Below are 27,383 nucleotides of genomic sequence, written 5' to 3'. Positions count from 1 at the left end.
TAAAATCTGACCGTGGATAGTTATGCTTTATTTCACCGTGACAGGTGGAATTTAAGGTGACATGCACGTTTTCTATTGAGCTCGAAACACAAGAGACTAAGCTAATTATCTAGTCTTTAACGGCAGATTATCCGGACTTTATTCTAGGGCAAGATGTCTGATAACATCCAAGGAAATTCCAGATTGAAATGTAGGAAAATATGAAGGAAATGTTAGTCAACTCGTGACTTTTTCCAAAAGAACTTCAGCCTGATTGCATTTAAAGCCTTTACATTCATTTTGTCCTGCTTAAGACAAAAAACACACTCGATATAATTGTTAACTGTTATCTTATTATATTATGTTACATTGGTCAACAGTGAATTAAAACTTTAATCGGTCATTTAAATGTTTTTATTACGTTATATTAATAACATTATACAATTGGAAATCTCTAGTAATTTATACACGCCTTCCTGTTGTATATGTTTATAACTCAACTTTTGTTACATAACGAAAAACACTGAAAGTAGGTAGGGTAGGTAGGGTAGCTAAATGCCAATTAGTTAGCCTAAACGGGATTAGCTAAAAGGTTATTAGATAAATGCTGATTAGCCAGTTAAAAGCTAATTGTATGCTAACAGCTAATTAGTCTGCTAAAATATGACTAGCTAAATTATTGTTTGATAGTTAGCTAAAAAGTAATTGAATAAGATAGGCAACTAAACAGTTAGTCAGCTAAAAGCTAGTAAGCACAGCTTAGCTAAATTTTATTTTAAGTTGAATTTAATATCGATGCTGAAATTTTGAAAACTGTAATAAAATGTTGGCTTTTGTCTGCACACTTAAGAAAGTATTGTCTAAGTAAATTTGCTCCATTGACTCTACTTAACTGAAGACTGTCCTTGGGGGGCAATTAGCTGTAAGCTTAAATTTCGGTAAGCGAAAACGGAAGTGCGCTGCGGGGGATGCTCTTGCCCAATTGGCCAGTGAGGACTAAGCGGAAGAGAAAATCATCTCTGCGGTGCTGCCGTCTGTCTGTGTCACATATTCAGGGAGATACAGACAGAAAAGTCGGCCTCGGTTATCTGTGTTTACATCCAATTCCGGAGTTAAAACAACGATAGACTGCGGGTACAGCAGCGGGGATGGAGCCTCAGGGCAGAGACGAAGGGAAGGGGCCGGTGCTGCACATCGTGGTGGTTGGATTTCACCACAAAAAAGGCTGCCAGGTACGTGAACCTCTGCTCCCAGCTAACATCGGCTAACTGCTAACCAAGTCCTCACATTGAGTTGACATAAAGGTGCATTTTCACTAAACTTCTGTACGGTACGAGTGTCACCTTACATCTCTAATATGCGCTTGTTTTTTAAACAGCGCATGCACAGTCCTGCAGTAATGCGGACATTTATAAACATAAAAACAGTAAAAACTACAGACTTCTCACTGCCTGGCTTCCCTGTCAGTGAAGAGGGGTTAAGAACAGCAGTTTGCTGTGGGCTCCCAGGGTTATATAACACGAGGTCTGCTGCCAGCAGTTCAGTGTTTTCATCTCAGGCTGCAGCATACTCATCATCACTTCTCCTGGACCCTGCTTTTGTCTGGGTATGCACAAAAATGGAGCAACAAGCCGATTAATCGATCAGTTCAGGTTTTCTTTGAGCTGTTTAGAAACATTTTCTTGGTATCATGTCATTGTTTACTTAATATTTTAGGGCCTTTTTGGTCAAAAGAAGACACTTAACTGTCACTATTATAGGAGTTGTTGTTGTTTAAAAGCGAAAAATATGTTTTGTGCCCAGCTGACAAGACAGACAGAAGGCATTACTGACTCATTATTCTAGGACTGCACTAAAAAGTTTTAAAAACTCCTGCTCGATCTTGCACTGGCCCTTTACACGACTTGTCAGTTTGAAACAAAGTCTCTCTTTAAAAAGAGCCCCTTCTGTTTAAGCTTGCTATCTCTTGATTGGCCAACTTCCAGAAGCTTGCTGAGGGGCAGGAGCACTCAGTGTTTACCTTTTAATTTTTTTTTAAATCTTTTTAAGGATTTTTACTGCATATGAAACTTTTTGGCACTCCAACGAGGAGGTTTACAAGATTTCACATTTGTAGCAGTTGTTTAATTGTGAAAATAATTTGTCTGACAAATCATCACCTAAGACCAAATTGAACTCTGTGTGGCCGTTAATGTAAAGTGAGCTTAACACCCCCGCTTTACTGATTCTAATTTTTCCTCACATTGTTGTTTTGTTCTTCTTCTGCTGCTGATTCAAATTTCATTAAATGTGCAGTTACACACTGAACTTCCTCCTCCTCCTCAGTGGTGTTGTTGTTGTCTCTGCTCTCCATCTGTTTTTCTTTCTGCGGTTTTGCAAACAGCTGCTGCTCAAGCCCAAAGATAAAACAACAGCTTTCCTGATGTAAAGATGAGACCAAAGCCCTGGCAAAGCACCCAGTTTGCAGTCTTTGTTGCCTTTAATGGGCCTGCACTCAGGGATGGAGGTGGTGGAGGTTATCTGATAAGGGTCAGCGATCTCCTGCTGGGCGGCGCAAGATTGGGTTCCTGGCTCTTTAATCCGTTTCTCTGCCTCTCTTTCACAACCGCCCTCCTCTTATTCACCTGCTGTCCATCTGCTTGCCTGGCAGGATTTCGAGGACTTCTACATGTATTTTTTATTGGAAACCTTAATCAGTAATGCAGCAGGAACATCCATCACACAGAAATATGTTTACTTATATTTTCCCACTTAATTTTAAGCATGTAAATACAAATAAAAATGCACAAATGAGCCTGATTAAAAACATTGAAAGCACGTTTTTTTAATTCCTTACATCTGCAAAGTTTATTTTTAACAGTACATTAAGAAACATTGGCACATACATTACAAATCTGCACCCTAACATGTTTTGCAGTTGGCTCAGTGTGTTTGTTTGGAGGATCACATAGTAACTCATGGACAGATTTGTATGAAAATGCCACAAAATGTGGAGCTTGGTCCACTGCGAGATGGGACAAAATTGGACATTTCATGCACATCCATAGACACTTTAAAGATGTGGCTAATGTAAGGTAGGGCTGCCACAAACAATTATTTTGATAGTCGACTAGTCACCGATTATTCAGTGTGTAACTGCATGATTAGTCGACTAATCAGATCATGCATCCATTGGACGTAAAACGTGCATCTTATTGCACCAGCATGCATCTGCTCTTATATAACTATCATTAGCTTACAGCTTGAAGTGTTTAAGGTATGCGCTAACTAAAAACAAAGACAAGATGATAGTTTAATTAAACTTTTAATGAAATTTGCAGATTGTCTCAGTGAAGTTTAATAATGAACTCAGCCGTCTGTTCTTTGCTTTCTAAAATATAAAAGGACATTGGAGTAAATTCTCGACCATCTCACACTTCTGTTTAATCAGTTTTCTGTGTGAAATTATTCAGCTGTGTGAAAACTATAACTTTAATCTAACTTTAATCTTTAAGCAGTTTTCTGTTCCACTTGTGCGGGTGTTGCTTTCATGAACCTCTGTCACTGTGCCATGTAGGTCCGCTGTTTTGGACCCACCCCAAGTACTTAAGCATACTGGCTTAAGTGTTTGGGGGTCCAGGCTGTAACTCCAAAGGTTTTCCTGAACAAGTTGAAAGCTGGATTTTTAGAAATATTTCCTACATTTGAAATTTACTTTGTCTGTATTGACCAAAAGAATAGTTTAATGTCAGCTCCTCGCTCTCTGCCTAAAAATATAAATGAAAAATAAACTCAATTCAGGGTGAATAAGCTCAGTAATGGATGCATTTCTGTTCAGAGCATCACTTCTCTGGGGTGAGGAGTGGCACTCTGCCCTGAGGGAGGATTTCCCCATCAAACATTGAATCATTGCTGGTGGGTGTGTCCGAGGTGTTCAGGACCAGCAGGTTTCCAGTTAGTCTTGTTGGAGGGTTTTTGAAGTTTAATTGTTAGTTATGATATTTCTTAGTAGTTTTGCTGTCCTTCTGTAGTGTATATTTAGTATATCTCATGAAGTCATTCATGCATTAATCGATTGGTAACATTGCATTCTTTGTAGTTAAATTACTTTACTTCTCTCTCACTACTTCATGAAACAGGAAATGTGATGTATATATGAAACTTTCTAAGGTACACTTATAGTCACTGTTGCTGAGCGTTAGTAATTATTTCAAGTGCTTTCACATATGGGGACCTCCTGCTAATTTGGAACTGACCCAGTAGAGAAACGATCAATGGCAGTGGAGCAAGGAGCAAAGCTGATTAAACTAGATATGAAACATGCAGTTCTCTTTGTCTTGCCATTATAATTAAGTTTGATTACCTGATAGTAATGCTGTTTCTGTGTGTGGCAGTGCGAAGTGATGTTAGGAACTGATTTTGATCTCTGTTGTGTCCTGGATCTCCCCCGAGGTCTCCTCGCAGCTGGACTTGCCTGAAACAGCTCACCTTGCAGGCATCTGGGTTAAATGCCTGAATGTCATATATCCTCCTGATGTGGAGGAGCAGCTCTACACTCTACTCTTTCGGTCTCTACCCACAGCTTGTGGCTGCTGGTGAGGGTGTGAATGTAGACCGACCAGTAAATCACCTGGAAAGTGTTGTTCGGATAAACTCAATTATCCTGAATACCACATTTGGCCTAGATTCTGGAAAAACTGGACAGAAAGTTTGGACAAAAATATTTGAAAAGGTGTGGGGAACATCTGTTTCGAACTTTAAAAATGATTTTTTTGCAGAAAGTCAACCAGAATAATTGTTAAATATAAACTTTCAGTCCCTTCTGGTGTTTAAGCTACTTGTCTGTCTCTGAGAAATGGAAGAATATTATAGGTAACGACCAGTAATGTAGAGTGTGTTTTTACATTTATTGGGTCTTCGGTGTTCTTCACATTGAGATGTTGTTTTTTTATTGACTGCCCCCATGAGTCTCCTCTCTTAATCCAAAGCCTTCTCTGATGTAGTTGGATCTCTTTTTGCCACTCCAGTGACACCAAGTTTGCTTGAGGCTTTGGAGAGTGATTGCTCATAAATCCTCTGCATCATAGGATGTGCATGGTATTTGCTTTGCAGGCCTGTTTCTAGGCTATTCCTCTGCACCATCAGTTTCATTGGGATGATGTTCTAGGCAGCTTTTGAGTCAACAGTTGTGGTCGAATTTTGCTTAGGACGGTTTCCTGTCTGAGTGATGTGATCAAGCCATTATAGGAGCTGGCTGAATTCTCACAATACTAATACCTCCTGTGGCAGAGGGGACATTGGAGGTATTAGGTATCTTAGGAGGTATCTTTCCTTTCTTTCATGAAAGGAAAGATGGTAATAACATGCACCGTCCAACTAAACAGGAAAATTAATGATCAGCATTATGTAAATTGCTGCTGCTGTGTCTTCCCACTGCATACCATAATTTTCTAATAGGCAGATGATGTTTAACTTTAGATTTTCATTTTAAGCCCACATGCAAACTACAGATATTACACAACAACAAGAAAATCTGGTTTCTATCAATTATTTGCCTTTTGTGAAGCACTTTGCAAGCCACGTCTTTCTTTTTAACTCCAACTGCTGCAGTAAAGAAATGTTGTTTTTACCACATTGTCCACCTTTAGCCTTCCAAACATACGTGGAAGATTTATTACTTTAGAGGCCTTAAAGTAGGTACTCAATACACAAATGGCTCATAATTAATGATATTAGATTTTAGAATATGTGTCCCAGATACAAGAAACAGTGTAACTATGATAAACACAATTAGAGCCATTAGAGAAAGCATCCCTGTATAAATTTATTATGATTACAGTCACTAAAATACCTCAGAGAAGGCTAAACGTCCAGCACAAAACATCACAGTAAGAAGACGTGGCAAACTGCACCTCCTGCAATTCATTAAGTTTTCATTTGAGGTGAGGGTAAAATGATTAGGAAAACACATTTGAGGTCATTCAGTGCAAGTGATGGAAATTTTCCATGACTTCAAACTCGCAAACGTCCTCATTTGTATTCAGTCTGTTCGCAGATTACCTGTATGAGCTAAAACAGCTTAAATGAGGTGTTATTCTTTGTCTGTTCTTTCCTCAGGTCGAATTCTCGTACCCGCCGCTGATGCCAGACGAGGGTCATGACAGCAACCTGCTCCCAGAAGAGTGGAAGTACCTCCCGTTCCTGGCTCTTCCTGACGGAGCACACAACTACCAGGAGGGTACGGCACAAACTCACTTTGTAATTAAGTCTTACGAAGTCTTAAAAATCTGAGATCCCAGTGTTACTTCATTTGCAGAGTGCTGACAGATTGTTTACAAATGGTGCATTTTTCTGCTGAGACTTCAAACATGCTTTTGAAGCTTGAAGTTTTGCTTTAGGGCCTGTGTGGCCTGTGTGTTCTCCACGTGTCTCTAGGTACTCGAGCTTCCTACCACAGCCCAAAGACGTGTGTTACAGTTACTAGTTATGTGAATGTGAGCATGAATTTGTGTCAGTCCTCTGTTTGTTGGACGGGCTGTACCACAAAGGAGGCTGTAATATAATAGGCATAGGCGTAATTGAAAAGGCATCAAAGTACTGACAAGATTTTGTGTGAATAAAGTGCTAAAACATGTGAATAATTGTAGGTCTCAGATACCTGGCTGCCAATAAAACAGGGTTTAAATCACTATTATTGAAGTCTGTTATTGAATTTTAAAAGTGTGGGAATGAGTCAGCAGGTGCTTCTCACAGAGGTGATAAAATCATGATTGTCCTCCGGTGTTGATGATAAAAGGCTGGTGTCACTTCTGTAAACGGAGAGGTGGGTGTGAGCGATAGTGAGTGACTCGCCTGTTGTGGCTGCAGTCATGTGACAGGCCCGTGCTTCACGCTGACCTGTGAAGGCAAATAGCAGGAACTGAGCCAAGGTTCATATCTGTAGTTTCAACTTTTAAAAACTACACTCATCAGCATGGGTTGACATGCAGGACCCAGGAGAGGACAGTTCTCACTTCCTGCTCAGAGCTGTCAGCTGTTTGTTGGTCAGCTCGGTGATTCAGAAGTGAAAAAACGAGGGCTTCATGTAACAGAGACTGCTGTTACATGAAGAGACTGATTAGTAAAAGTATCCAGGATATTCAGAAACAGCCTGAAATAATACACCTTTTAATTTAGTGAGTCATGCTTCTGGACTTCAGTTATCATCCAGGTGGTCACTTTTAAAGGGCTGAAGAACCCAGATCTGGATTCTGGGGTCACTTGCTTTACTTTAATATTAAATATCATTAGAAACTGCTTTGTTAGGTTTATTAAAATATGGTCTTGATAAAAATAGAATTGTTGTTTTTTCCCAAGTCGAGGGCTGTGTTCAGAAGAGGAGGGCCTGGGGAGATGCATCCTCTTTGAAAAATGTTTAATAAAATAAAATTTTTAGTAGTATGCAGATATCTGCAGAGTGCCACTGGCCTATCCTCAACAAATGTCACTGGGCTAGGACTATTGCTGCAACATAACTGAGTGAATTTACTCAGATTTGTCATGCAGTCTATTACACATGTGACTTGCATGTGAAAAATCCCCAGTTTGTGACTGCGAGGAGACATAAACACAACCTCAGGGCTCAAAAGTTGGTGCCAGGCCCAAGCCCAAATAAATGGGTGGGTTGTATCAGAAAGTGCATGTGTGCTTCATCAGACATGTGGATGTTGGCCTCTGCTAAGCCCAAAAGTACCTTCTGCTTTACTGAAGTACAGCTTTAATATACTTTTTGATGTTTTTCTCTTATTATACTTTCATCTTCTACCCAACTGCATTTTTGAGGCAAGTACTGTAATTTGTACTCCGTACCATTAATTTTACAGCCCTTTTTTTGTTTGTTTGTTTGTTTGTTTGTTTTTTTGGCACAGTGGTGTAGTGGTCAGTAGTCAGCACTGATGCATCACAGCCAGAAGGTTCCTGCCTGGAAACCTGAATATTTTCTCCAGGTACTCTGACGTCCTCCCGCAGTCCAAAGACATGTAATAAAGGATGTATGAATGTATGATTAAATTTGGCTTTCCTAAAGTGCCCAGCAGTATCTAAAGTAATTACAATCATCTCCAGCTGCAGCTTTAATGAATCAATAAGTATTATCCAGTAATATAATGTACATTTTATTTATTAACCTTTATTTAACCAGGAAGATCCCATTGAGATTAAAAACCTCTTTTTCAAGGGAGACCTGGCCAAGATAGGCAGCAGCAGGTGTCTCACAGTTACAGAGATTACTCAAACACAGGTAAGTGAAAGAAAACAAATAAAATAAAATTCAATTTAAAAAAAAAAAAAAAAAAAAAAAAAAGGCAGTTAAAATGACAATCAATCTAATTAAAACAGTTGCATATTATGGACTCGGCCTCAAGGATTCGTAGTTTAGATTTAAAAGCACTTAATGAAACGAATTCAGTCATTTTCCAGTCCTTCTGCAGTTTGTTCCAAGCCGAGGGTGCTAAATTGACAAAAGCTCTTTTACCAAGTTCAGTTCGGGCAAGTGGAACAGAAAGCAACAAGTAACCATGCGGACGAAGAGAATACCGACCAGCATGTTTCATTGCAAGCAGGGAACATATATAAGAAGGCAGCAACCCAAGTATTGCCTTATATATAAAACTGTATAAATGAGAGTTCCTCCGACTTACCAAAGCAGGCCATCCTACTTGAGAGTATAACTCACAGTGGTGAGTCTGAAATTTATGGTTAGTGATGAACCTCAAAGAAGCATGATACACAGAATCAACCATTCGAAGACATTGAGCAGAAGCATTCATATATAGAATATCACCATAATCCAGCACAGGCAAGAATGTTGCAGCAACAAGCCGCTTCTTTGTATTAAAAGAGAAACACAGCTTATTTTGAAAATAAAATCTCAGTTTTAACTTCAGGTTTTCACAAGATTCTCTACATGTGGTTTGAAGGTGAGCGAGTCATCAATTAAGATTCCCAGATATTTATAGGTGTGAACCAACTCTATTTTATTACCTTCAAGAGTGGTTACCGATGGGATTATTTGGGCCAAATTCCTTGATTTAGAAAACAGCATGAGCTTTGTTTTGTCTGCGTTGAGAACAAGTTTCAGCTGAAGTAATGAGTGCTGGACAGCAAAAAAGGCTTTCTGCAAAGAGTCAATGGCTTGGACAAGAGTTGAACCACAGCTGTAAATAACTGTATCATCAGCATAGAAGTGCAAGTTTGCATCTGGCACATTTAGACCAAGATTGTTTATGTAAATAATAAATAGAAGTGGACCTAATACAGAACCCTGTGGCACTCCATTGTGCACTGTAAGAAAGTTAGAACATAAACCATCAGATTTTATGCACTGAGACCTGCATAATGAGTAAATAATGCAGGAGGGCTCATTGCTGCATGAGCCTCGACAGTCTACACTGTTGCTATGTCTGATCAATTATTCTGACTTCCTGTGAGCCTAAAAAGTCTCCCCTGAATACGTATCAGCCTGAGCTCCACTTGCACAGCTTTCACTGTAGAGAAATCTCTGTGGATCGGTTCCTTTGTTGCCTCCAGCGTGTTGTGAACTGATTAAGAAACAACAGTGGCTCCTTCTGTGAAACACTAAAGGCAAACGGGGTGTTTCCTGCATATGTTTGGCACTGGAAAATCACCAGTCTCATAAAACTATTTTAAAGCAGTTTAATTGGGGTTTTGTTTACTCAAGCACATTTTTTTTTTTTTTTTTTTTTCCCTGTATCAGATAATGAGAAATAACTATAAAATGTTGAGATTTCCAGAAACGGGCAGCAGTTTATTGATGACTGCAGCGTTTTGTGCTCTCTCTTTAAGCTATCGCATCCTCACACAGGTGATCCAGTCAGTAAAAAAGAAAAATGGTGATCTGGTGGAGCAAAATCTGTGTGTTGTGTTGAGCAGAGAGTTGAGAGCTGTATCCTGGCATATCAGGGCTGCTTGGTTGGGTTTGACGTACTGAGAGTGTGGCCTCTGCCCAGATGCCCCTGCCGTTGCCTCCTCTTTAATCTGTGACGTCCACAGTCTAACCTTTGTGACCCTACTGTCGTCTTGTTCAGAGGAAATATTAGTCACGTTGTGAAATCCTCCTCAGCCCCCTTCCTCAGACTGAATGAACGGTTGAGCCCTGAAGTTTTATGCGAGTCTCTTCCTTTCCCCATCATCTTCTTAATGACAGAGGACAGCTGTCGTGTCGCTGCAGTTTCTAATCTTTGTGCTGTTGATTGATGATTGACGTTGTTTCTATATTGGCAAATATCACCCAGTGAGTGTAAAAGAGGAATTGGGTTGTAAAGCACATGATTTTTCAACCTTAAGTTGGACTCCCAGTCCAAACCAATCAGTAATGAGATTTTCTCCTTTTGAATTCCTTATTCCTTGTTCTTGACTTTACATGATCCATAATCATGATGATTTATCTTGTTTTTTGTTGTTTTTTGTTTTTTGTTTGTAGGGGGTGGATTTATGTGTGTTTGAAGCTCTTGTATGCTAATTTTGAAAATCATTTTTTTAGCTCCATTTTTGGGAAGCAAAACGCTTGAGACGCCTCCGTAAACAAGATTTAAAATGCTTAAAAGGATGATGTGAATTTGGACATCTAGTGCAGCAAAGATTTTAGTTATTCAAATGTCAAGAGTGTCCCTGAATGCACCGAAATAGTCCAGCATGACTCTCAAATGCAGTCATCCTTCATTATTGTTTCTGGCCATTAAAAAATTGCTGATTCCAAAACTTGTTGATACTCAGCTCTCAGTAGCCCTAAAATTTTTTATTTATTGTTGTTTAATGAAACAATTATCAACTTACTCTCAGTGTAAAATAGATTGAATATTCAGTGTTAGACCCGTGTGCCTCTATCAGCTGGAACGCTTAATCTGCTGCCTTGAGTTTCATTCTGTGGTGTCCAATTAGATGGCAGGAAATCCATCCAATGTACAATATACTCTGCAAAATACTGCAACAAAAAATATGTTTGGGAAAAAAAAAAAAGACAAAACAGCACAATGAATAAGCATTTATGTCTAATATGCTTTTTTTCCCTCGCAAGAGTGGCGTTAACGTATTATTGAAATACTAAAATGACTGTTGTACCATCTGATACGACTATCTGAATTTTGGAGCAGAAATTGAGACCCATCAGATGCAGCCATGTTTTTTCTAATCTCTTGGGGTCCAGTTTTGGTGAGCCTGTGTGAATCGTAGCTTCAGTTTCCTGTTGTTAGCTGACAGGAGTCACACCCACTGTGGGCTTCTGCTGCTGTTTTTGTGTGCACATCATCAGAGATGCTCTTTTGCATACAATGCCACATTCAATGTCACTCGAATCAACTTTCTTCCTCTTTCCGATGTTCAGTTTGAACTTCTGCTGGTTGTCTCAACTGTGTCCTCATGCTGCCATGTGATTGGCTGATGGGATATGTGCAGGTGTCTGTCTTGTAAAGCCGGTTCTGAATTTCTGAAATGTTGCTTCTGACAAATACAACTGATAAACTAAAAGTAAAACTTCTTAAAGCAAACAGTTTTAAACAGACTGTAAACTGCACAAACTCTTATTCGTGACTTGTGAGCTGTAGTTAATGTGAACATGAAGAGCGGCTTTTTTTTTTCTTTTCTTTTTTTCAGCTATCATCATGCAACTTGTAAATGTTTGTTTCTGCCTTTAAGTTTATCCAGTTTGGCAGCTGGTTTGAAAACCTGCTGTCAGCCACTGCAGTCTTCCACAAACACTATCTAAACTTACTGGTTTTTATTGTATTGATTGCCTTTGCTGAAGCTGCTGTTTACCACAGAAAAGAATGCATATCAGTCTAATCTAACTGCACACAAGTGATTTTTCTCATGCTGTTTATTGTTTTGTCTTTCTGCCCTTTAGCATGTGGTATAATAATGTGATTGTATCTTTTTCTTGGTTTGCAGACACTGTGTATTTTCACCTGCCGCCTCTCAGTGGAGACACAAAGTGTGTCTATGGAGTGTCCTGTTATCGCCAAATAGAAGCAAAGGTCAGTTTATGAAGGACAATAGGCACACTTTAATGACCAGGCACCTGTGTGCAGCAGCTCTATGACAGAAAGCTACGCCCATGCCATTTCATCACAAAAGATTGATGAAATGGCATGGGCGGGGAACCATGCAGTTTATGTAAATATATTTTTTAAAATGTTTTTACTGATTTTGTAAGAGCCTGGTAGCATCTCATTTGTAGCTACTGCTAAAAGGTGTTGGCAAGGTTTGAAATGTGAAGCCAATATGGAAGTGCCTTAAATTTCCTCATTTCTTTAATAGCCATCAAGGTTGATTATTTCTGTTTTCTTTGTATTATTGAAAGGCTTTACCTTACAGTATAAAGTATACAATTGAATGGGATTGAATTGCCTCATCCCAAAAGCAAGGGTAGTTCCTGAAAGAAAGAGCTGTTTTAGTTCCAGGAGAAAAAGATGCCATTGTGATAAAGTGGCTAAAACTAGAGACAGAGCTGCTAAGTTTGCAGGAAAAGGGTGACGTGAAGTGTGATGATCACTAGAAATGCCACGTTTGATTCACTAAACTCATCATGAAAGTTTTTAATATGTCATAGATCAAGTTAGCATGAGGATAATTTTTACTTCAGTGCACTCTCACTCTTTTTGGGAACCATAAAAGTAGCTGCCTGTTGGCTATTATTGTTATTATAGGATGTAAATGTACATTATTAGGTTTCTGCATTTGCTTCACTTCTCAGATCCAAAGCTGTGTCTGTTGTTTGCATTGAGTCTAGTGAAACTGACCCAAACCTTTTGCGCTGTAACTGCAGCAACAAATTAAAGCAGAGCATATAGAGGGAAGTTTATTTCACGTTTCTTTTTTCTTGCTCGTCTTTCAGGCCCTAAAGGTCCGGCAGGCTGATGTCACCAGGGAGACTGTTCAGAAGAGCGTCTGTGTCCTCAGTCGAGTGGTGAGTCAGTCACTGGATGACTTAATTTAATAAGCTCTAATTTCAGTCTAAAAATTAAATTAAGTCAGTGGGCCGTAAAATGTTGCTGTGAGCTCACATGGAGAAGTGGAAGGAAATCGTGTAGAGAGGATGTTTTTATTTCCCGGCACTGTGGCCTCCTCATTTAGGCTCTAAAGTCACTGTCTGCTGATCTATATGTGTCTGTATGTTATATATGTGTCACCATTGAGAATTAAGATTCATAATGTTTTATGTTTTACCCTTAAATGTTTTGGCTTTATAAGAAACTTCAGTTTCTTATGAGGTAATATTCAGAGCCAAACCAGGGTATTCCTTTTTTCCCCATACATATGAATAAATCATACGGTTATATTTACAGTGATTCATTGAGGGGGCAAAACAGTGTTTTTACCAGAAAAAGCATATCAGCATCCCCTTGTCCCTATTGTGATTTCCGCACATGGTTATGTTGCTGTGACAATACAAGTTTTGGGAAGGGGACCGTGGCACCACAGACCCTCTTTTCGCAGTGCCAATTGTAGAGTGGGGAGAAAAACCGAGGCAGGAGGAAAAGCATCAAGACAAAGGATGTTACCACCCATGCTAAATAAATATAAAGCAGAAATTAGCCTCACAGGATTTTTATGGGTCACACTGTACATGACTCACTCACATATGGTGTGTTTGAATTTCCTCGTAGCCTCTCTACGGTCTGCTCCAAGCCAAACTTCAGCTCATCACACACGCCTACTTCGAGGAGAAAGACTTCTCACAGATCTCAATCCTGAAGGTGAGAAAACAGTCAGACTAAACCTGTTTGAGTGAGGTAGTAGTATTTGTACCTTCCAGTCAGCTGCTTGCTCACCTCCTGTTTTCGCTGCAGGAACTGTACGACCACATGAACAGCTCTCTGAGGGGTTCAGCTCTGGACGGATCACAGGTTTATCTAGGTATGTCCCAGATCTGTCAGAGAACAGGAGGGTTTAACAACAAATCTTAGCTTTTATTTAACCTTTTCCTAAACTTTTTTTTTTTTTCTCCCATCAGGGTTGTCACCGAGAGATCTAATCCTGCACTTCAGACACAAGGTGGGGAACATCTGATTATTTAAAGCACTAAAATTCATCAAAAATATCCTGTTTATTTACCCTTTTTTTTTTTTTTTTTTTTTTTTTAATCTTTGCAGGCTCTCATCCTCTTTAAGCTCATTTTGCTGGAAAAGAAGGTGAGAATTCAAACTGAAATGCATCCTTCCCCTTTTCTTAATATAGTTTGGTAATTGTGAGGTATAGTTCTGTCACTCCTGGCTCTAAGAAAAGACAAGGCCTTTCTTAGGCCTTTCTTTAGCTCATCTTCCCGATGACTCCTTTCAGTCCCTTTCAGGGTATAAGAGAGTCCTGACCCAGTTTTTCTGGCTAAAAAAACATTTTCACCATATTTGCTCTAAATATAACCATATAATGTTAATGTATACTTGGGATTCAGATATTGATCAGTATGCTTTTTAAATTGAGTGGCGCTCAGTATTGGCAGATGACCACAGAGACAGATTCAGCATAGGAAAAAGTTTGGTGCATCTCTGATATCTCTGATTTGTAGTTATTTCTATTTTTAGACTTTTGAAAAAAAAAACAAAACATTTTTCTTTCTAAAAGTCTCCAAATCTGATGTCAGAGATCAGACATACAAATCTTTTTAGGCATCCACATTCATAGACCATCATACCGGTTATCTGTCCTAAAACATTTAAAGGATCGAGCTCAGGTAGTTTTCCAGTTGGCCTTGACAGTAGGGACTTGAAGTTTTGAACAGTTTCTATTAAGAAATTTCTGCTGGAAGCTTTTAGCCACTGTGAATTGGCATGGGATGACCCTTTGGCTCCTTTATTCATTGTATTAGTCTTTTATACACTTGTAGATCCTGTTAAATTCTGTGTGTCTCATCCATTTTTAAATATTTAATGATCTTAGTTGCTGTGAAGTCCACCCTCCATTATTTGACTTAATACATTTTTAAGGCTGATTCCATTACTGCCATTTAAGTCCTGTTAAATTTTAATTAAATGTTAAATTGTTGATCTGTGAATAAGATTTACTCTTTTGTGTGTGTGTGTGTGTGTGTGTGTGTGTGTTTATATTAGTTGTGTTTTTAAAAACATTTTTCTGTGTTTTTCTCTGTTTTGCCTTCATGTCTCACTTCTTACTCTGTGCTCATCCATTTTGTTCACCTCTTTTCTTTCTTTCTTCTTGCTCATGTTTGCAGGTCCTGTTCTATGTGTCTCCTGTCAACAGACTAGTAGGAGCTCTGATGACAGTGTTATCGCTGTTTCCAGGTCAGTAACTCCAAAAGGAAGACCGATCTGGCACTGATCTTTTGAACCTCCATGAATCAGGGCTTTGTGACACCCCGCACAGGACCTCTCTGATAAAACTGTTTGTGTTGTTTTTGTGTTTTGGATTCTTGTTTCATTTTTGTTCCAGTTTTGACTTTATGCTCATTCTAGTGATTATTTTCGTTTTTGGCTAACTGTTAGGCATATGACACATTCGTGCTATGCAAACCTGTCCTGCAAATATCTTTGTGCTCTTCCAGTGTGAAAGGCTTTGCAGCCTGTGGTGCAATTGTAGTAGTAGATTGACAGAACGCGTTTCCTGTGACATTCGTGCAGGTATGATCGAACACGGCCTGGTGGACTCGTCCCACTACAGACCTAAGAGCAGTGTGTCAGAGGACCAAAGTTTAGTGGAGAGTGTCTCGGGTGCCGAAGAGTTCGTCTCTGTGTCCGTCACCGACATCGATAGCACCGCCCTTGACCTCGGGGTGGAGACGGCCCAGCCTGCCACAGAATCCTCTGGGAATAGCTCAGAGGGCGACAATCACCACCTCAAGCCGCCCTCACGCATCTCTCCCGAATCCTCCGAGAGCGAGTGGGAGACTCTGGACCCCAGCGTGCTGGACGAAGGTGGACCGCAAGAGGCACCTTCTGAGACTGAGTCCGAGCTCCCGGAAACATTTGACTCCAAACCCGGAACGCCGATCACAGTGCAGCCGCAGGCAGTCACCGGTCAGGGAGGGGTCACCCAGGGCCTGGTGTCAGGTCTGGAGGAGGATCAGTACGGCCTGCCACTCGCCATCTTCACTAAGGTAACATGAATGCTTTCTGTTGAGAATTCTGTTTCCTTTGAAGTGGTTCAGTGGTGCAACCCTCAGACCAAAATCCGAGAGGACTTTTGCAGATTGCCGTCTTCTTGTGAATGTTTCCTGAAGTTTTCTGCGTGACAAACAAAGCTTCATGTGCTGACCCTGATTGCACCTGTTCCCGTTTCACCTTTTTGATTTGAAATGTCTTCTTGACACGACTTTATAATTTATCAATATTGGTTAATAATTAACCATTAAAATCTCAGCCCAGACAGCTGGGTGGAGATAAGCAGGTGTACGGCTGTCATAAACACAGCGACCTTTGTCTTTTCTTGTTTCCAGGGTTACCTGTGCCTGCCCTACATGGCGCTGCAGCAGCATCACCTCCTGTCAGACGTGACGGTGCGAGGCTTTGTCGCCGGAGCAACCAACATCCTCTTCCGTCAGCAGAGGCACCTCAGTGACGCCATTGTCGAAGTAAGTCCTGTGTGTGTAAAACTGTTTTATTAACTTTTAAAAATGTAAATATTTAATCTTTTTTTTTTTTTTAATACTACACTGTTTCAGGTGGAAGAAGCTCGTATCCAGATCCAAGACCCCGAGCTCAGAAAGATGTTGAGCCTGACCACAGCAGACCTGCGCTTCGCCGACTACTTGGTCAAACACGTGACGGAGAACCGCGACGATGTCTTTCTGGACGGGACGGGCTGGGAGGGTGGAGACGAGTGGATCAGAGCCCAGTTCACCCTTTACCTTCACTCCTTACTGTCTTCTGCATTACAGCAAGGTAAGACAATCAAAACTGTTCACGATACTTATAAAATAAATAAAAAATAAACACCTAGAAAGGCTCGTACAAGTAATCACATGTTTCCATAAAACACATCTGGGAGCTTGTACGCATTTAGAAATGGACGGGGCGTTTATATTAGGTTTAATGTCTTTAACTAAATGCCCCAGAAAGAGACAAGATGAGCGGGATAAATAAATCTATCCTGCTTTTCTCCATCTGATAATTGGTTTTAACTTTATTTCCAATGAGTACAACTTACATTAAAAAAAAAAAAAAAACCCCATAAAGCTCTCATCCTGTTCAGATGCTTTGCTTGTCAGGTTCCATATTGCATGTAACTGAATGCCTGTCTTTATTTCCCATCTCTTCCTTTCAGATAACGAGCGGCTGCTGGCAGATTATGGGGCACCTTTCATCACAGCGTGGAAGATCACCCACAACTACCGGGTGTGGTATAGCAACAAGCACCCCGGCATGACCGCCGTCACCCCAGGGTAGGTGGACAGGAGGGCGACTGACCTCTGTTACCTGCAGCTGTTGATATCCAGATTTAAAACTTGACAGTAGCAAAAAGGAAACAGTTTATAATGACCCATAATTTGCATTGCAGGCTCTTTTGAATGTTTCATATTTGTTATTCATGATCCCATCTTTGTTTTAATGAGCTTATTTTTACTGCTTGTCTTCTCCGTTGTAGACATCCGTTCCAGGGTCAGTACAGCGTAGCCGACGTAAAGCTACGACTCTCACAGTGAGTGCTGTTTCATGTTATCTTCTTCTTATCTTCTTTTTCTTCTCAAAATCAGGAATTTGTATAAAGTTTTAATAGCAGATAAGATGCAGGGTGAAGCTTCACCCCATCACTTGTTTTCTGCAGTTCAGAGCATGTATGTTGCTGCCCTCTAGTGGTGGTTAGAAGAAGTCAAAGCTGCAGCAGCAGAGAGAGGGAGAGAGAGTCCGAGAGACTAGTCTTTAAAGTCGTGCTTAAAGACCATCTGCAGAACTTTCCCTTTTTATTAAACCAAACACACAGTGTGAAAAGTGACACCTGAGACCTTGCCCCACCTTGACTGTAGTTGTCACAAATTAGGGTGGTCACAGGAAACCTTGGCTGATTGTGACCCACACCCATTTTCATACCTTGGCTTGTGTGATTAGGTACAAGATCAGTGGGAGGGGGGGGGTCCATGACCCACTGAGGGACACTCCCAGTAGGGCTTAAAAATCAGACTCTCCACCAGTTCCTCTTTGAACCGAAGAAGCTTCTCGGATGAGAGGTGAAACGCTTTCAAGAAACTTGAACAAGTCCAGATGCTTTTCTTTCCAAGCTACTTAGACTACGATGACCTTCATGACTGAGAACCTTCAGACATGTTTTGTTGGTACTAAACTCTGTATTCAATACTGTTGACAGTTACATTATGCATATATGCTGAGATACTGGGTGTGTGTATCAGGGTCTGCCTAGGAGTGGTTCTCTTCACATCTGCCTGAACGATAGTTTTCTGTGCCTGCTTCAGGCCCCCCCCCCAGTACATTCTGAGCATTTTTAAGATAATTTCTCCTTGTTTGTTTCCCCCTGCCAGACGTATTTTTACTTAAGGTACAACTTTAAGTATCCTTCCCACTTTTGCTAAATCCTCTAGCTTTTACTTTGAAGGAGCGGTCTAATTTTTAACACATGCAAAAGTTGATATATTTATACTGTAAAAATCTTGACAGTTTATTTAAAAAAGGCCAACGTTACAAATAATGATGCCAGTGTTTGTGCAGGTAAACCCTATGAGCCAAAGGCTTCAGATTCCTCTAAACACAGTTCCAGACAGTGTTTTCTACTGTTGGCTCTGTGTAATGTCACAATGAGGGGATATCAGTTTTTTTCAGACTGGCAATAATATGAGAGTCTGCACCAAGGCCCAGTAAAATATAAATAAAGTTTATTTTGAACTTTGAATCATGCAATTGTTACTCTAAAAAAGTCCAAGGATGAAAATATGGAGCTGGAAATGAAAAAACAGTGTTTACTTAAAATGCCAAATGAAGTAAAAATAAGTCAAAATATGGGAGATTGAGACTCCCAGCTCTGAAGAATGTGTTTTTAAAATTTTAGCGTCTCTTTTTAGACCCGCTGATGATTAAATTTTCAATGGCTGTCAGGCTCAGTGCACCCAAACACCCAGCTGTGAATACTTTATGAATACAGTATATGACAAGGAGCAGCAGGCAGCGCGTCGCTTGGATGGATATAGCAGCTCAGCGGTCAGTGTCGACTCGGGTCGGGGGTTGCGGTGGCAGCGAGGGTCTCATATCAGCCGCAGTCATTAATTATGAGTGAGTTTCATTCTCAAAAACGGAGCCAGAGACTTCTTCAGCCTCAGCTCCAGTTTCATTCCAGGAAGTGTGGATGAAAGGCGACTCCGTCCACAGCTGGAGTGCCACGTCTAGTGTTACGCTTCAGATAAATGCCTCCCCACCACAAACACACACACACACACACACACACACAGTGGAGAGTGTCTAGATCCCTAACTTAGCTTCATGCTAAGATCTGCTTGGCTGTCATACCCAAAGTTCTCGCTTTACCCTCTGGTGTTCGGTGACATGGCCCCTGAGAAATTTGTCGTAATGCTTTAGTAAACAAACACACAGACAAACAGCACAGGGTTAGATTAGTGTAACTGCGCAGCGTCCAATCAGGAGACTTCTACTAGATTAACAGACACCCCTGCGCGCTTTTAGCACATTTACTTTGTCTGAAAAATTATGAGAGTTTTAAATAGTTTTAAATATAATAAAACATATTTTACAGTTTAAAAAAATCATAAATGATTGAATAATTTTTAAAATACTTTTTGACAATCGGAGCAGTGACTGTGCAGTAAGAAGTTCTGGTAATCGGCCCATAGAAATGACTTGATTTAAATTTGGCTTATGTCCCGATTAGGATCACGTTCCCGTTAACCTCTGGATGGCTTCCAGTACGGCTGCTATATTTAGATCTGTGAACATCTCCGTTTACTATGAACAAAATCTTTGCAACTGTTTATTTCCATAAAGACATCGGAATCAAATATCAAGTGACACTAAATAGGATGAAAAAGGTCACCGGTGTATTACAGTTATTGAACCAAGCACGCGTGAGAGTTGTCTTTTAGTAGAAAATAAATAAAAACAAACACAACAGAAACACTGAACGGGTGTTTTTACACATGCAATATAGAATATAAGTATAAAGAAGCCAAAGCAAAAATTAAAATAGTCACAAAAAACAGTATAATTGTTTGTGACAACATGATTGTGTCATTATGTTTATTTATTTATTGCGAAATAAAAACAGTCTTCCAATAGGAAGTATATTTGGTGTCTGCAGGACACATGTTGTCCAGATGCTTTAGTATCACCATGGCAACCAAGAAAACAGAGCTTTAAAATGAGTAGTATGCGCTGTACTTTTTTTCTAAACATAACCAAGTCTTCAAAATCTTCTTTTTTTTCCACAGAAAACATAGCATTATGAAGATGTTAAGTCATTTTAGTATTTTAAATTGAGAACTTCAAGTAGAAACGCAAAAATCTCTGACATAAATGACCCAAACTCGGGTCTTTGGTGTGAACCATGTGAACGCTTCACCACCCAATCCCTCCAACTTCCTGTTTCTCCTTTTAAAAGTAGAAAATATTGATTTTGTGTACATATATCAGTACATATGAGACTGTACAGCTGAAAAATTGTGCTCAGTCAGGAAAATAAGGAGCGGAAATTCATGTGCAGGAATATAGAGATTTAAAAAAAAAAAAAAAAAAAGGAGGAAAATTTGTATTGAGAAACAGGAATCAGTAGATTAGAAGTCACGAGTGTTTTGCAACCTGCTGCATGAGGCTGCATTGTAAGGCCAAGACAGCTATGAGTCACACCAGTCAATAGAACATTTTATATGCGGTTTTATCATACCAAGAAAGCTTGTTGGGTTTTCTTTAGTAACATGTCTCATCGGTGACCTTCAATTTATTTATTTGGTGCCCGTCAGTCTCGGGACACTCTCTTGACCCCAAAGAGCTCAAAGAGCTGCCTTGGTGCTTCTCATCAGCTGGAGAATCGGCAGAAAACTCTCCCCCTGTGTTTCCCTGCATCGGTAAACACAGAGCTGTTTTCCTGCAACTTGAGACATCACGGCTGGGGAAGAGGGGGGGACTGGGGTTAGTGGGGCGGATGGTGACGAGCCTGATGTATCCCACTGCTTGGGAAAGTTTAAAAGAAGGCTGAGTCTGTGCACTCCACTCAGCTCATCACTGGATTAAAGAAAGAGAAAGACTCAGTGCTACGCTTGACTTCCTTGTGAATGTGCTGTGTTGCATGTGTATTATTGAAGCACCAGGAGGGGGCTACTAAAGGCCAACTCTTTTCATGTCCCCTTGTCATCAGCATTGGACAAAAAGCAGCCGGTGGCAGAGATGCTCTCAGAAAACAGTCATGTGATGAGCTGCATGGCTGCAGAGACACGCACACACACACTGATTCTTTATTGTTGGCGTACCGCACTCTGCTACATAAGGAGCTGTTTATTTGGGTCACTCAGCTCGATGGAGAGTGCACACAGAAGCTCTGGGCTTTCTGGAAACCATTGTGAAACTGGGTGGCAGGTTTACATGTGAGCCACAAAGTTTCCATTATTTCACCCCGATTTCCCCTGAACACATTCAAAGTTAAGATTTTTTCCAGTTCTGCAGTTCATCTCTCTCAGAACACAGTGAGCAAAACATTTAAAACCAGGATTCTGGATCTCGTTCGTTAGTATTAGTTTAATACTAATGAATACTCCTCTAATTTTAATGTATTTTTGATCATATGTGAGCGTTAAGATCTTAAGTAGGTTTACTTAATCATGTAATGAATAAACATAAACCACTAAACCAGTGTCAAGAGCCGTCCTTAACCCTCAAGCGACCAGGCTATTTGAGTGGCTAAAAATATCCAGATGGGATCACTTGTGACATATCAGGAATTCAGTTGTTCATGTACCAAACAAGGAAAACAAGGGACAAAAAGACAAGAACAAACAAACATATAATAAGTACAATTCTCAAATAAAAAATTGTTTGTTTGTTTGTTTTTTACTGGAAAATTGTAACATTTTCCCGAAAGGGGGGAAAAAAAAAAGAAAAAAAAGAAGAAAAATGCCAGAAATTTTCAAGGAAAAAGTTACAAATTTATGAGGAAAGAAATCACAAGTTTCTTATTCTGTTTTAAAATTATTTTAAAAATCTTAAAAAAAAAAAAAACAAAAAAAAAACCACAATATATTTTGTGTATTAACTTACAAAAAATGCCGGCTGTAGCATATAGGATACAAATGAACTCTCATATATATGCAAATTAATATTTATTTTATTTTAAAGACCAATCAGAAGGTTCAATAAACACACAATTCTCAAAAAATGTTTTCTTTTGTTTTTTTTTTAATTTCATGGTTAAGGCTTTAAAAGATTTTTCAATTTTTACATCTCTTTTTTTTTTTTTTTTTTTAACAGGAATACTTTCTTCTTAATATAAAATCAAAGCCGATAATATCAAAACAAACAAACAGCATATTTCCACAATTTCTCTACATGAAACTAATGTAACAGTTGTGAAATTATTGTTCGGACACATTTTTATGATAAGAAATTGTCATAACGGCACATGTCAACAGACGACTGTGATCATAAATTAACCCACGTTAATATAAAGAAGATTATATGGATTACGTTTAAAAAAAGCTTTGTTTAGTGTCAGAACGTTTAAAATAGTCTTAAATCCAACATGATAGTAATTGTTAGCAGTGCTAATGGACTAGATTTTACCCAGATGTTAGACACTTACATCAGGATAAGCCTTTGTTAACAGGGACATGTTTGCAAGACCAAAAAAAAAAATTAAATGGTGCTTTTGTCACTTACTGAAGTATTTGATATATTTTATTTTTCTAGATTTATACTAAATTTGGTCTTCAAGAAACCCTGGGAACAATGTGCTGCAATACATTCATATACAAAAGATGATTAAACAAGTTTCAGACAACCATCCAAACATTATTTCTTCTTCTTTTTTTTTTTTTTTTTTTTTTTTTTTTTTTTTTTTTTTTGGACTACTGGTGGCGCTGTTGAGTCGGTGACGGTAACAAATGGGGTGCTGTGTGGAAATATAAAACAAATAAATTTTATTTTGTTTTATTCTTCGTTTAGGAAACTTCTACACTCGGTTATATTCGGTTGCTTTAACTTGCGTGACCCAACTGCCCTGCTGGGATTGTCCGTCAGCAGGTCCTCTACTTTAGCCAAAAAGAAGCACAGCGAGGAGAGATTCCTGCCGAGGAAATGAGCAGCCACAAAGCTGGATTATTGATCCTAGCAACATGGGCTTAGCAACCGCAGCTTGTTTGGCGGATCCACTTGCGGGCGACGGCACTGCAGGACAGCCGTCTGACTCCAAGACGCCTCAGAGTTGACGCTCCGCTGCTCTGCTCTGCTTCTGCGGAGAGCGGTGTCATGTTGATGCTGCTCTGGCTCTGTGTGGTTTGAAGGAATGATGGCACTACGCACACGTCTCATTTTCTGTTTGGTTTTAGGTTTCATATGTAGACTTTACATCCTGCAGGCCTCTCAGAGCCACTCTGAATCTTGGCAGCAGTTTTTCTTAGTGGAAATCTTGAATGTTTACTTTAAAATTCACAGCTATTGCATTGATTAAATTTTTTTCTGCCTTTTGATGTGTATTAACAATGGCATAATAGGGCCAAAAAAAGGGAGGAAGCTCCCGGGAGAGGATGGGTTATATTAGAGAAATGTCACAAATTTATGAGGAAAAGAAACTCACATATTTGAAATTTAAAAAATGAGTTAATCCAGATGAGTTAGCCAAAGATGCACAAGAAAAATTCCTAGACATACATGTACATTTATGCTGGAAAAAAATACAAATATATTAAAAAAGACCTGCAAAGTTATCATAATTAAGACATGAATTGACAATTGACAGAAACACCCTGAAACTTTATAGAATAGAAAGAAGTCAAGAGAAGCATAAAAAAGTAAAAAGTTATTGAAGAAGAAAGTCGTGTCAGGGGAAAGAAGTCACACATTTGGGGGAAAAATATCAGTTATATGAGGATGAAAAGTTTTATAAAAACCTTTTTTAATGAGTCCCTGCAGTCTTTTAGGTTAAATATGGCCATAAATATGGAGAATGAAAGCAAGAACCTGCCTTCATATTCATTAAATCCTCTGTCTTAAAGACTTTCTTGTTTTCCTAAAGCATTTTATTTAATATAACATAAACAAAAATAAGACAAATTGAGACTAGCAGCTGAAACAGACAACATATCTTTGTTTTTGCTAGTTGGCTCACAGAACAGATGTGAGTGTTTTGAAATCCAGTGATGTAATCTTCACGTGTGGTAGCTTTGTTTCCCAACATCACTTGTAAGTGCATCCCAAACCTCGGCGTTGCGGGCCTCTGGTTTGATTTTCACGTGTAGTAAACTCGACAGTAAGTTTATGTTCAGATGAAATAACGGCTGATTAGAGGCTTGAGTGACAGACGTCTGCTCTCTGCAGCTGCTGACATATATCCCCATCGTTTTTAACAACGCTGCTGTTTGCCCAGATGATGCAGGAGTGAGATTCCTGCTGAATGTCAGGTCAGCGGGGATCCGCGTGAAAGGTTGTGTGCTGGATTAGCGCCAAGCTGCTGTTCAGATAAAGCTAGGTGCGGCTGCATTTAGCCCTACATTTGTTGTGAAACTTAGTCGTCTTGTTTCCGCTGTTGGGTCAGCTCTGATCATCACATTCACCACCTGTGACTGATGCTCAGTCTCTTTGCTGTTACATAATCCCCTTTAACAGGTTGGTGCAACATTTAGCAACAGCACGTTTATGTGGTTTCTTTCCTGGAAAGGAGGAAGAATTCCTTTAGTGTCAGATTGTAGACAGGGAGACAATAGAGAATGCTTGTTCTGGGCGTTTGTGAACCTTTTGTTTTCTCTTTGCAGCTCGGTGCAGAACAGCGAGCGAGGGAAGAAGATCGGAAACGCCATGATGACAACCAGTCGCAGTGTAGTCCAGACCGGGAAGGCAGTCGGTAAGGCAGCTGCTCAGTTAAACCCAGATCAGGCCATCAGACAGCAAGGGTTTTGCTTGTTTTTAATAAATTTCTGCACATTACCAGTCAACATGTCATTAAAGTGCAAACTTTCAGCTTGAATTCAGCGTTCAGTATGAGCCCCAAAGAGATGACGGTACAAGTGAAGTAGGCCATCATTAGGCTGAAAAAACAAATCTATGAGAGAGATCCAACAATCTGGTACATTCCTAAAAAGCAGACGGGCTGGCTCAGCAACACCAAAAGGCCTGGAAAACCACTGAAGTGGATGATCACAGAATTCCATGGTTAAGAAAAACCTTTTACAAAATACAACCAACTGAAGAACTTTTGAGGGGGTATACATATCATTGTTAAAGGCAAATATAAATGAAACACCAGTTACACTCAAAAAACAGGAACACTATATAGGACTTGAACGACTTATGGCAGGAATGGGGAGCTCCAGGCTTTCAAGGGCCAGTGTCCTTTAGATATCACCCTGGGTCAACACACCTGAATCAAATGATTAGTTCATCAACAGGCCTCTGGAGAGCTTCACGACATGTTGAGGAGGTAATTTAGCCATTTAAATCAGCTGTGTTGGATTGGCGATCGTGGCTCAAGAGTTGGGAGTTCGCCTTGTAATCGGAAGTTTGCCGGTTCGAGCCCCGGCTTGGACAGTCTCGGTCATTGTGTCCTTGGGCAAGACACTTCACTCGTTGCCTACTAGTGATGGTCAGAGGGCCCGGTGGCGCCAGTGTATGGCAGCCTCGCCTCTGTCAGTGCGCCCCAGGGCAGCTGTGGCTACAATGTAGCTTGCCATCACCGCAAACCGCAAAAGCAAACCAAGAGTTTGTAAAGGGTAAAGAAATGGAGTTTTCTTCAGTGACTTAGTTACCTGATCTCTGTCAAACACAGGATGCTTTTAAGTCTTTAAATACAAAACTGAATGAAGTTTTATAAAAAACTGTTGCAACACTTGCAGACCTAACTGTAACCATGACTGTGCCCACATTATGTAATCATATGTCTACTGTAAGAATTCGTTCTGGTGTCACTGTGGGGAAAAACAAAAAAGTAAAGAGAAATTCTCTATTTTCCACTCTCAGGTCAGTCAGTGGGAGGGGCATTGACCAGCGCCAAGACGGCCATGTCCACCTGGTTCTCCACATTGGCTCAGCCGGCACCAGCGTCCACCCCAGCCTGTCCTGAACCTGGCACTGCAGTCAAACCGTGACAACTGGCAGCCCCGAAAATCCTCATTGACTCTGTTTCTGTCTCATCTTCTGATTGTGAAGCTTGGGGGCCGACGGCATGAGCGCTAGTTTCATGAAGGATAATAAATCTCTATTCAAAATCAAACGAGAGCCATCTGAAACATACAGCCATAAGTTGGTGTTTCTGGCACTTTTTCCAGCATCATATTTGCGGGGCACATCCCAGACAAGGAGGCAGACACTGCCTTTGTGTTACCTGTACAGTCCATAACCACTGTGAGCCAGAGACTGCCACTGCTTTTGATCAAAGCCAGAAAATTCAGCAGGTTGCATTATTATGTCTGACCGCCTCTTTCTCATTGCTGCCGTTTGTATTGCTGGATGCTTTCCTGTGAGACACTAAAAATGCTGTTTTGGGGTTTGCGGTGTTCACTCTGTGCTGCATATTTATACAGTTTGTCTAAAAAGGTGACTATTTTGCTGAGAAATGAGATTAAGTAAAATATATATGTAAATTAGTCACAGGATTGAATGGAAAAGCATGATCTGTGGTCCCTTGAAAGTTTTAATGGTACACATTTTAAATGCAGTCTGGATCCTGTTTACCAGTCCTCTGTGGTAACATTGTGGTTAATGCGGTAACAGCGTGAAATATAATGTATCACTTACAAGAGCAAAGCAAGTGGTAATGAATCAGAATTATCCTTTTTAATTCAATAGGATTGATTTTAAATGAAAAAATCAAAACAAAAACGTATAATAGTTGCTAACATCATCAAATTTAGCAAGCTAATGGTACTTTTCAGCTAGCTTGAGGAAAAAAAATATTATAAGGAACATTACTGATTGTTATTTGTTTGAAAAGAATCAAACAAACAAACAAAAAACCACCAAACAAACAGCCAGGGAAAGGCAAGTTAAAATTTCTGTATTATTTAAAATTTTTGATTTACTTCTAAGTTGAAATTACAAGATACCCAACTTAAAATGTCGACTCCTCTAGAAACTAACCTGAAATTGTAATTTATGGATAGTAAAGAAGTCAGAAACAAGCTTTCATGGAAAACATGCAGTTATAAAGATTTACCTTTTTTTTTTTTTGAATATTGTTTTTAAAAAGAGAAGAATTTAGTAAGATTAGTTTAACCTTCTTTTTTTTTTTTTTTTTTTTTTAAGCAAAAGTACCCCCCTAAA

At 39.7% G+C, this 27,383-nt stretch overlaps 1 protein-coding gene across 2 annotated transcripts; it reads left to right on the top strand.

The window, feature by feature from the left end:
• The first annotated feature begins 1 nt into the window (after nt 1).
• On the top strand, nt 2-27,383 carry avl9 (AVL9 homolog (S. cerevisiase)). Of its 2 annotated transcripts, XM_039617253.1 has the most exons (17): nt 2-56; nt 878-1,211; nt 6,076-6,196; nt 11,902-11,987; nt 12,848-12,919; nt 13,620-13,709; nt 13,803-13,869; nt 13,967-14,007; nt 14,106-14,144; nt 15,182-15,251; nt 15,588-16,063; nt 16,403-16,537; nt 16,628-16,847; nt 17,230-17,347; nt 17,551-17,604; nt 24,881-24,969; nt 26,082-27,383. In XM_039617253.1, the coding sequence occupies exons 2-17, from the start codon at nt 1,128-1,130 to the stop codon at nt 26,207-26,209; spliced, it is 1,890 nt and encodes a 629-aa protein (XP_039473187.1). In that variant the 5' UTR covers nt 2-56; nt 878-1,127; the 3' UTR covers nt 26,210-27,383. The 2 variants fall into 2 exon arrangements, with proteins under 2 accessions (XP_039473187.1, XP_031598035.1); XM_031742175.2 differs by lacking the exon at nt 2-56 and having other exon boundaries at nt 127-1,211.

This window comes from Oreochromis aureus, linkage group 9 (genome assembly GCF_013358895.1).
Source record: "Oreochromis aureus strain Israel breed Guangdong linkage group 9, ZZ_aureus, whole genome shotgun sequence".
NCBI classification, from domain to species: Eukaryota; Metazoa; Chordata; class Actinopteri; order Cichliformes; family Cichlidae; genus Oreochromis; species Oreochromis aureus.
Note: the sequence above shows the minus strand (reverse complement) of the source record. Positions and strands in the feature narration are given on the sequence as shown.

Coding starts and splice junctions, on each gene's coding strand:
- avl9 (XM_039617253.1), top strand. CDS start 1,128: ATGGAGCCTCAGGGCAGAGACGAAGGGAAGGGGCCGGTGCTGCACATC. Junction 11,988..12,847: donor ATCGCCAAATAGAAGCAAAG/GTCAGTTTATGA, acceptor CTCGTCTTTCAG/GCCCTAAAGGTCCGGCAGGC. Junction 16,848..17,229: donor GTCTTCTGCATTACAGCAAG/GTAAGACAATCA, acceptor TCTTCCTTTCAG/ATAACGAGCGGCTGCTGGCA.